At 37.6% G+C, this 11,063-nt stretch overlaps 1 protein-coding gene across 11 annotated transcripts in view; it reads left to right on the forward strand.

Annotated features, from left to right (window-relative positions):
• The window catches only part of Mga (MAX dimerization protein MGA), a 116,142-nt gene that overhangs the window by 76,649 nt on the left and 28,430 nt on the right, over positions 1–11,063 (forward strand). For all 11 annotated transcript variants that reach the window (XM_029570273.1, XM_029570270.1, XM_029570280.1 and 8 more), the window contains 5 exons: positions 214–556; positions 2,874–3,100; positions 5,812–5,994; positions 6,667–6,736; positions 8,489–9,003. In XM_029570273.1, coding sequence (XP_029426133.1) covers positions 214–556; positions 2,874–3,100; positions 5,812–5,994; positions 6,667–6,736; positions 8,489–9,003 — 1,338 coding nt within the window. The remainder of the gene's footprint in view (positions 1–213; positions 557–2,873; positions 3,101–5,811; positions 5,995–6,666; positions 6,737–8,488; positions 9,004–11,063) is intronic.

Below are 11,063 nucleotides of genomic sequence, written 5' to 3' on the forward strand. Positions count from 1 at the left end.
AACCGTTAAAAAAAAAAAAAAAAAAAAAAAAAAAAAAAAAAAAATAGTAGCTTGTTCAGAGCCCTTGTTGTATGCAGTCTGTCTTTTGAATCTTGTGTTTGTCTTCTGCTATAGTACTCAAAATCAGAGAAGAAAGATCAATATGTGACTATAAATTGTTGGTGGTCTTGGGGAATGAATTAGTAGAATTAAAACTTTCTGTCTTAACATTAGGCATCTCTGAAAACTAAACCTATCCACACAATTATAAGGAAACGAGCTCCTCCGTGCAACAACGACTTCTGTCGCCTGGGTTGTATATGTTCCAGTCTAGCTTTGGAGAAGCGCCAACCCGCTCACTGCCGTCGACCAGACTGCATGTTTGGCTGCACTTGTTTGAAAAGAAAAGTTGTGCTTGTTAAAGGGGGATCTAAAACAAAGCATTTTCAAAAAAAGTCTACTCATCGAGATCCAGTATTTTATGATTCATTGGGAGAAGAAGCAAGGGAAGAAGGAGTCAGAGAGGAGGAGGAGGAACCATTGAAGGAGAAAAAGAAGAGAAAGAAACTGGAATACAGTGAGTATTAGTTGACTTAAAATTGTAATCCTAGTTTTTGTAGATGGTTATTTTAACAGTATTGCCTACTTTATCGAAATAGTGATATACTTCAAGTTTTGTGAATTCATATGGGCTTTGTGGTTTTTTTTTTTTTTTTAGAATTGAATGATCATGTACAAACTGGTAAAGGCTTAAACATAGAACAGGAATCTGTAACATAAACTCAGTGGCAGTATGAAAACAATACTGTAGTTGACAAAGGTTAGAAGTGGAAAAAGGCTAAGGTGCTAATTTCCTTTCATTGTACTGACTCCTTAGCTTCTGCTAAATTATGAAATTCAGATGTGAACATTTTAAGATGGTTGAGATAACCACTAATGTTACAAATAACTAAAACTAGTTACTTGTAGGACCTTTGACAATGGGTCTTTGATATAAAATTGGTTTTCCTTTGTATATTTCGTTGTCTGGCTTTTTACACATTTACATATACATTTTATAGCTGGTATGTAAATTAAAACTTTTTCTTCTCCATGAAATTTAGGCATTTATGATTCATTTTTTTGTAATTTATAATAGACTTAAAGGATTTCTACTATTAAAAATCTATTAGTCCATTGGCGCAAAGGGGAAGAACTAACACCATTGGATACCCTGTAAGGATTATATCATGCCAGTTTTACAATCTTAAAATGAAGAAGTTTTATTCTCCATTTTTCAAATGACCTGATTGATGCTTAGTTTAATTACTCTCCAAGCTCACGTAGATACGTTTCTCTGACTTGCAAGTCTCCATGTCCTTTTTCTGGTTTGATTCTAAAACTGGAACTCACTATGTAGACCAGGCTGGCCTCGAACTCACAAAGATCCGCCTGCCTCTGCCTCCCAAGTGCTGGGATTAACCGCCACGCCTGGTGGTTTCTTGAATTTTTAATCCACCTCCTTATACTAGCTTTGGTTTTCACTCTTTTTTTAAAAAATTTTTATTTTATGTATATGAGTATATTGCCTGAATGTATGTGAGTGCACCCATGTCATGCAATGCCACGGAGGTCAGAAGTAGGCTTTGGATTCCCCTGGAACTGGAGTTAAGAACAGTTTGTAGCCGCCATGTAGGTGCTGGGAATCGAACCTGGGTCTTGCAGCCAGTGCTCTTAACTGCTGAGCCATCTCTCCAGCCCCTCCAACTATATATTTAAAGGTTACTGCATCATGACCAAGTGGAGTGCAAGGTTGATCCCAGGAGTGAAAAGTTTGTTTAACAGTTGAAAGCAGTTAACATAGTTTGCCATTACCAGAACAAACTTTTAAAGAGGCCATACAATCATTTCAATGGGTATTTTTAAAGAATTGACAAAATACATTTCTGATAAAAATTCCAGGCCACCAGGAACAGAAAGGAGCTTCATCTCTCTGATGAGAATCTCTGAAACACTTTTCATTCTATGTACTAATCATGAAAGACTGAGCTAATATTCTCTTGCTCCAAAGACTGAGAATGAGGAAGAATGTATGCTTTCAACCACTTCTGTAAAACATCACACTGAAGATCCAGGTGTAGAGGCATGGCCTATATATAGTCTAAGTATATAGTCTAAGGCTGAGGTAGGATTGCTTGAGTCCAGAAATTCTAGATCAACCTGGGTAATGGTCAGACTCTACAAATGAACAGACTAATCCTAGAAAAACTACATGCTGAAGGTACTAGCCAGTGTGATAAGGTATGAAAAAGAAGGACATCCAGACTGGAAAGGAAGAAGTAAAACTGACTTTGTCCCTACAGAGAAAATCCTAAGTCATCTATAGAAAAACTACTAGAATAGTTTAGTGAGACCACAGCGTATATCATTAGCATACAATATATAAGCAACAAACAATTGTAGTTAAAATAAAAATAGCATTTAAAGTAACATCTATGTCTGGCAAGATGGCTCAGCTGCTAAACACACTTGCTACCAAGCCTGACAACCTGAGATTGATTCTCTAGGACCCTTGTGGTGGAATGAAAGAACTGACTCCTGCAAGTTGTCCTTTGATATTTCCATACGTGCTCTGTTGCATAGGTGCACATACACATGTGCACGCACACACATACACACACACACACACAAATAATTTTTAAGATAACATCTTAAGAGATGACACAATGATAAATTTGACAAAAGATGCCTAAGGTATATGTATTTTGTTTTATTCTTTGTTGACATTAGGTATTCAACGAATATTTGATTAATAGATGAATAAATATGTACATGAGGACAACTAGAGGTCTTTTAGGGAGCATATTTTGTTTTGGCATTGTTTCAGTGCTAAAATCATCTCCTTATTTGTTAAGCTATATGTGAAGCAGAGCCTGAACAGCCTGTTCGACATTACCCATTGTGGGTGAAAGTAGAAGGTGAAGTAGATCCAGAGCCAGTTTATATCCCAACACCCTCTGTCATCGAGCCTATGAAGCCATTGGTGCTGCCTCCTTCAGAAGTATTATCTACTACTGTGAAGGGCAAACTACTTACTGGAATTAAACCTGCACGGACATATACTCCCAAACCCAATCCTGTGGTAAGTCTGGAGTTTAATTTTTTTTAAATTGCAAGTTATGTAAGTCATTTTTAAAGGTGATAGATTTCAACCGTTTTGGCTAATAGTCTGTGAACAGTTTTGCTTTTAGGTAATATGTCTATAAGGCATCTTCCTCTTTGGCTTACTTAATCAGTTTATTTTTTGGCACTTTTAAAATGTGATAAAAGTGAAGGTGGGTAGTAATTAAAGACAGCCAAATTTCTCTTCTAGTTCACAGAAATAGGGATTTTTTTTCCCCCATAGCTTTTTTTTAAAATTTTGTCTTTGTGAGAGAGGATGTCCCTGTAACCCCAGCTGGCCTGGCCCTCGCTATGTAGACCTGGCTGGCCTTGATCTCACAGAGATCCACCTGCCTCTGCCTCCTGAGTGCTGGAGCTAAAGGAGTGTGTCACCATGCCTGGTCTTTCCCCATAGCTTTTAATTGAATAGAACATTTTTTTCTGGGCTGGAGAGATGTCTCAGCGATTAAGAGCACTGGCTGCTCTTGCAAAGGACCCAGGTTTGAATCCCGGCACCCACATGGCAGTTACCAGTCATCCATAATTCCAGTTCCAGGGGATTTGATGCCTTCTTCTGACCTCCATGGGCATTGTACCACATGGGTGCACTTATGTACATGCAGGCAATACACTCATACACATAAAAAACAATATTTTTTAATAAAACTTTTTCCAAGGAGTATGGAGTTCTCTATACATTGCATTTAGTTTCTATTATAATTAACATTTTATATTAGTATGGTGTATTTGTCACAATAACCTCAAAATGAGCTTTTTTGGTGTGAATTGCAAAGTCTTTTAAAGATAGTGTAGAATATTGAATAATTGAGATATGTGCCTAATCAAAAATAGCTTAAAAAAAAATCAAAAAAAAATTTTTGATTTATTCATTTTTATTTTTGTGTATGAGTGTTATGCCTGCATGTGTGTAAGTGCACCCATGTTGTGCAATGCCCACAGAGGACAGAAGAGGGCATCAGATCCCCTGGAACTGGAGTTACGGACAGTTGTTACCTGTCATGTGGGTGATGCGAACTGAACCTGGGCTCTCTGCAAGAGCAGCCAGTGCTCTTAACCATTGAGCCATCTCTCCAGCCCCCAAGAAAAAGCCCTTTAGGGACTGGAGCAGTTAAGAGCATTGGCTGTTCCTGCAGAGCATTCAGGTTTGGTTCCTAGCACTCACATGACAGCTAACAACCATCTGAAACTCCAGTTACAAGGGACTCCTACTGTTATCTGGCTTCCGTGGGCATTGCACACATGGTGTACTTCCATACATGCAGGCAAAACACTCATATATACATATATATAAAGTGAAAAGAAAAAGAAAAAACGAAACGGTCTTAAGGAAGTTTTATGTATAGTAATAGCAGTAAAGTTCAAGATCTCTTGATACTATGTGACTGTTAAGAATGATTTACGTGAAAGAATGATTCTTTAGTTTTCAGTATCTTAAGCTATTCTGATTACTGAATCTGTTTCAGTCTTCCCTATTAACTTGTTAAAGGGGGTCATTTGTTTGTTTTTTTTGTTGTTGTTGTTGAGACAGACTCTCAATATATAAGCCTGGATGGCCTGGAATGCAAATGCTTCTACCTCTGCCCCCCTGAATGCTGGCATTAGAGGCATGCACCACCATGCCCAGTGAAGAACGAATGATGTTTTAGTACAATTCTACACTGTATAGCTATACTAAAATGGCTTCTGATCTGTTGTGTAGTAAGAACAGAAAATTAAATATTTTATAACTTCTTCAGCAAATTGATTAAACTATTAAATCTGATATTAAAAACCTTTGGCTTGCAATTTTACACGTTTTTTGCTGTCCTGATTTATTTTATTGTGTTTTGCCAAAGTATTAGTCTGTGATAGACTGATAATTAACAAATGCATCTTCACCACAGATGACTTGGGAATCACTGCTGTGGCTTGATCCTAAATTTCTTACGAGAGAACTGGATTTTTTTCTAACTACTGCAGACTTTAGCTTGTTACCTAATTTTAGAGCTTACATTAAAAAATTTTCAGCTAGAGGCTGGAGAGATGGCTCAGCAGTTAAAAACACTGGTTGTTTTTGCAGAAAACCTGGGTTTGAATCCCAGCACCCACATGGCAGCTAACAACTGTCCTAACTCCAGTTCCAGGGGATCCAACAGCCTCTTCTGTCCTCCGCGGGCATTGCATGACACAGGTGCACTTACCTACATACAGGCAATACACATATACACATAAAATAAAAATAATAAATTAAAAAAATTTTCTTTTCAACTAGAGCCAGCAAGATGGCTCAGCAGCCACCAGCCTGATGACCTGAGTTCTTTTCCCGGAACCCACATGGTGTAGGAGACAGCCAGCTCCTGTGATTGGTCCTCTGACTGTCACATATGCACCATGGCATGCATATGAGCACACACACATAAATAGATAACTGTGTTAGAAATTCAGCTGCCGCATGGCAGCACAGATCTGTAATTCCAGCACTGGGGAGGTGGCAGCAAGAAGATAAGAAGTTTAAGGTCAGTGTCAGGTTGAAGGCCAGCCTGGGCTACATGAAACTCACTCTTGAAACACCAAAGGAGGAGAAATAGAAATTTTTACTTCTTTAATGGAAACAAAGTTTAAACTTTTGGATTCTAGGAAATGCTTTTTTCACTACTGTAACAGAGTGTTTCTTACTTCTGAAACTTACAGATACGAGAAGAGGACAAAGATCCAGTCTATTTGTACTTTGAAAGTATGATGACTTGTGCCCGAGTTCGAGTATATGAAAGAAAGAAAGAGGAACAGAGACAGCCATCCCCATCCCTATCCCCAACTCCATCATTTCACCAGCAGAGCTCATGTTATTCTAGTCCTGAGAAACATAGTACAAAGGTGAATTGCTTGTTTCATATAACTTTTTTTGGGGGGTCCTTTGGAGACAGGCTCTCCCTATAGCACCAGCTGGTCTGGAACTCACTATGTAGACCAGGCTGGCCTCAAAACTCATAGAGCTCCACCTGCCTCTGCCTCCTGAGTGCTGGGATTAAAAGGTGTGTGCCACCATGCTGGGCCCTGCTTCATATAACTTTTTAAAAATCTCCAATTCCCTGTTGGCTGTTATAAGAATTTGCATTACTGTTATAATTTTCTGTGCACATCCCATGATATGTAAACCAATTGGTTTCTCTGTATATCTATTCAAATAATCTATCCCTCAATTCAATGTTACTAAGACCTTATAGTAATTAAAACAACACAAAATACTTGCCTATAATTAATAGGATTTGTATCTTTTTCACATTGGTGAATTTTCTAAATAACTGAAGCTTATCCTGTAAAACAACAGATACTGTTCCTTCTGTACTAGAATATAGTATATAATTTATTTTCTAAGTGACTCAGTAATTTTTAAGAAGATTAGAGTGTAGGTCTACTTGTTTAGATATATGTATAATATGGTAGTAATAGAACTATGTGGGCAGGTGTGAAGTTGTGAATTATTCTATTTGTAGATAACAAATATATATTGAATTGCAATATTTTCTATATTACTCCTTTCCTTAGGAACCTGATTCTGAACAGTCTTTAAAACAACTCATTTGTGACTTGGAGGATGATACTGATAAATCACAAGGTCAGAATAAAAACTAGATCTTAACATTTTATTGTAATTATTATATAGGTCCTGATTTGTTTAAATATTTTATTATTTTTATTTTATGTATATGAATGTATTGCCTGCATGTATGTGAGTGCACCCGTGTCATGTAATGCCACAGAGGTCAGAAGAGGGCTTCTGATTCCCCTGGAACTGGAGTTAAGGACGGTTTTTAGCCATCATGTGGGTGCTGGGAATTGACCCCAGGTCTTCTGCAAGAGCAGTCAGTGCTCTTACCCACTGAGCCATCTCTCCAGCCCCAGGTCCTGATTATTTAGTGGCAGAAATCTCAGACCAGCAATCTAGAATCTATGAGTCTATGTTTTTTTCTCTGCCAAAAATAGAAAGAAGCAAAAATATTGTCTCATTTTTTGATTTAAGAATCTTCAAAAATCTGCTTTTAGGTAGTAGTATTTTATGGCAAAAGACATGTAAGCATCAGATCAGTGAAGTTGTTTGTTTGTTTGTTTTTTGTTTTGGTCTTTTTGAGAAGTTTTCTTTAAACCTCTTTCTAAACCACAGCAATACAGACATCATTAGCTATTGAATTTTGTCTTAGGTCTTCCCTTAGCTACCACCACTGGGAAAATGTAGAGGCATAATGGAAGGGCTATCACTGATTTATCTAGAAGAGGCTACTGCCAGAATTGCTGTGAAGAGATTATGACCCCAACAAATAAGAAGTTACCTGGTTTGGTTATACTTCTTAAGACTTAAATAGTTAAGCAGCAGTACTTTTAAAAATGACATGGTATACACAAAATATAGTGTTTTTATACTACGTTCAAGAAACTAAAGGAGGCTACTGGAGTAGAAAGAACCTGCTTGAGATCATGAGCAACCTGGGGATGGTGGAGCCTGTATCCTTGACATAACTGTAGAATATTGTTTGAGAAGCCCTGCTTTAGAAATCTAGGAACCTCATGGGAGCCTCATGAGATACATATCTTGTCAGCATGTCACTGTGAATTGAAATACGTTGATGTGTAGAAATGGAGCAACCATATCTAGAGGCACAGAAGAATTTGCAATAGAAACTACTGTAGAGTATGCCTTTAAAATTCTTCTGAAATTGTTTTATGGGGTGGTGGCAGTTGTGTATTTGCTATGGTACACGTGTGATGATCACAGGACAATTTAGGGGAGTTTTTTTTCTCTCTTTCTACCATGTGGGTCCAGGAGGTTGAACTCAGGTCAGTAGACTTGGTGACAAATGCCTTTAACCCCAGCTGTCTTGCTGACCTCTTTTTTTCTTTTCTGTTTTCTTTTAAGCCTAAATTCTGTTTTTGTTTTTTTGTTTTTTTTTTTCCTTTCTTTCTTTTTTTTTTTTTGTTGATTCTTACCCTCACATGTTTCAAGGCAAGCTTGCAAGTGTCTTTATTTTGCCTGTTTGGACATCAGAACAGTAACCTCTATTAAGTAAGCTTAACCTTAATTATAGGTCACACTGTTTGCAAGGTAGTACTTTGTTATGCAGTAGTTATGGCCTTTTAGAGCAGTGTTAAGAGAATTTCCTTTTTATGAGAATTTTAGTCAGTGGGGTAGTGAAGGCAATTGTAGTGCAATTCTGTGAGACCTTTTTTTTCTTTCCTGGCAAACTTGAAATTATGAATGTTAAGTTTTTTACATGTTAGGAACTGGGACAGTGAGAAAGAAACATGAATTTTGTTCAAAGTTCAGTACAGAATGGGTGTGATGTATAAATATCTTTCTAATTTCTTTTAACAGAAAAAAGCTGGAAATCCTGCAATGAAGGAGAGTCCTCTTCTACCTCTTATGTACATCAGAGGTCACCTGGTGGTCCCACCAAACTGATAGAGATCATCTCAGATTGCAATTGGGAAGAAGATCGCAACAAGATTTTGAGCATCTTATCTCAGCACATTAATAGCAACATGCCACAATCACTAAAGGTGGGCAGCTTCATCATTGAGTTGGCTTCTCAGCGAAAGTGTCGGGGTGAGAAGAACCCTCCTGTTTATTCTTCTCGTGTGAAAATTTCTATGCCATCATGTCAAGACCAGGATGATATGGCTGAGAAATCTGGATCAGAGACTCCTGATGGTTCATTGTCCCCTGGGAAAATGGATGATATCTCTCCTGTGCAGACAGAAGCCCTGGATTCAGTGAGGGAGAAATTACATGGAGGCAAAGGTCTTCCTTTTTATGCAGGGCTTTCTCCTGCAGGGAAACTAGTGGCCTATAAACGTAAACCCAGTTCAACTACATCTGGGCTTATCCAGGTGAGAATTATCTTTAATCTGGGTATAGCACCTTTTTTTACTTAGGTAACACTTTGTTGGGTGGGGGTGGGGGTGGGGCTTATATCATTTATGTTCATATTTTCCGGGATCTGGGTAATAAAAACATTCCTTTTGGCGAAAAGTTTAGGTTAGATGGTTACAGAGGGTGAACTTTGGGCATATTTATGAACAGAAATACAGAGTTTTGTATTAGCTTATAGTGTTCTGTTATTTTCAGAAAGTTTCTCTTCTTAAGCTATATTGTCTGGGCTCTAGTGATTCTTTGATAAGCCAGCAAAGATAGTCCAGGATTCAGTCTGGGTCTTAGACTGTGTTAATGGCAGAAAAATTTCAAAACAAAAACATAGACTGTTAGGGATAGTAGAGAAAAGACAACATTTATTTTTAAGATAGGAGTGTATCTGACTGGGAGGGAATTGTGTGTGTGTGTGTGTGTGTGTGTGTGTGTGTGTGTGTGTGTATGTGTGTGTGTGTGTGTTTGTGTTTGTTTTCAGCACTGGGTGGTTGAACCTAGGCAGGCACTCTTGCCACTAAGCTACAGCCCAGGGAAAAATTTTAATTTAGTAAAATGTTATCCAAGCACATATCACCTAAAAAAAATTGAAATGTAGTTAACTTATTTTTCTTTTATTCATGAGATTTTGTAGGTATAGCTGTTGTTGTAGGACAAAAATATGTCTTTTCTATATATTAAATTGGCATGTAGAAAATTCTTTGGAGAGAGAAGCTCTGAATTAAAACCTAAGCCACAATCAGAAAGGTTTATTCTTGCTCATTGACATCACATACAGTTTCATAAGAGGAGATAAATAGAAGTATCTCACATTATTGCCAGGGCTACTTGATTTTTATGATTAACTACATTGGGCTAAAGAGACTACATTAATAATTTTATCTACTTTCCAAAACTTTGTTGTTGGGTCTGGAGAGAGAACTCAGCAGTAGAAAGTGCTTACTGCTCTTACAGAGGTCTGGGGTTTGGTTCCCAGCACCTACATGGCAGTTTACAACTTCCTGTAATTCCAGTTCCAAGGGATCCATGAATTCTTGCACACACAGTACATGTAAACTTCCACAGGCACACATCAAAATAATAAATCTTTAAAAAACATTATTGAAATTTACTCATTGCTACCGTCTTTCGTGGATGAGAAGAACAGTGTTTTCTCTTTACCTCATTATTTTGAAAGAAGTTTTTTGTCAGATTTTTAAAAATTATTTACTTTTAATCTTAAGTGTATGAGTGTTTTGTAAGGGTACCACATACATACAGTGCCTGAGGGGGACAGAAGAGGGTATCACATCCCTTGGAAATAGAATTATAATTTTTTTTTTTTTTAATAGCTACCATGTGGGTGCTGGGACCCAAACCCTGGAACAAGTGCTCTTAACTGCTGAGCCATTTCTCCAACCCCCTTTTCTCAAATTTTTAATGAAGTAAGACTGAACTAATAGGTATGGAGATTTTTGTATTCTCCTTCCCTGCCCAGGACTTAAGAAACCACTGCAGAATATAACTTGCATGATAGTCAGGCAGTTTGTAATGTACTGACCTGAACTTTCTTAATCTAAAATCCAAAATTTGAAATAATCCAAAATTAAAAACATTCTGATTATCAGCAAGTAGAAAATTTGATAAATTACCTCATGTGACAAATTTCAGTCACAATACAAGCACACGTAAAACTACTGTGTAAAATTATGCTGGACTGGAGAGACAGCGCAGCAGTTAAGAGCACTGAGTGCTCTTGCAGAAGACCCGGGTTTGAATCCCAGCACCCACATGGCAGCTAACAACTGTCCGTAACTCCAGTTCCAGGGGATCTGACAGTCTCTTCTGTCCTCCGCAGGCATTGCACGACATGGGTGCACTTACCTACATGCAGGCAATACACGCATACACATAAAATTAAAAAAAAAATAAATATTTTTTTAAATTATGCTATATATGTATGTATAAGGTGTACATGAAACCTAAATAAATTGTGGTTTGACTTGGATCCCATCTCCAAGATAGTTGTGGAATGCAAATATTCCAC

The sequence above is a fragment of the Nannospalax galili genome, unplaced genomic scaffold, assembly GCF_000622305.1.
Source record: "Nannospalax galili isolate Female #2095 unplaced genomic scaffold, S.galili_v1.0 scaffold342, whole genome shotgun sequence".
Taxonomy (NCBI): domain Eukaryota; kingdom Metazoa; phylum Chordata; class Mammalia; order Rodentia; family Spalacidae; genus Nannospalax; species Nannospalax galili.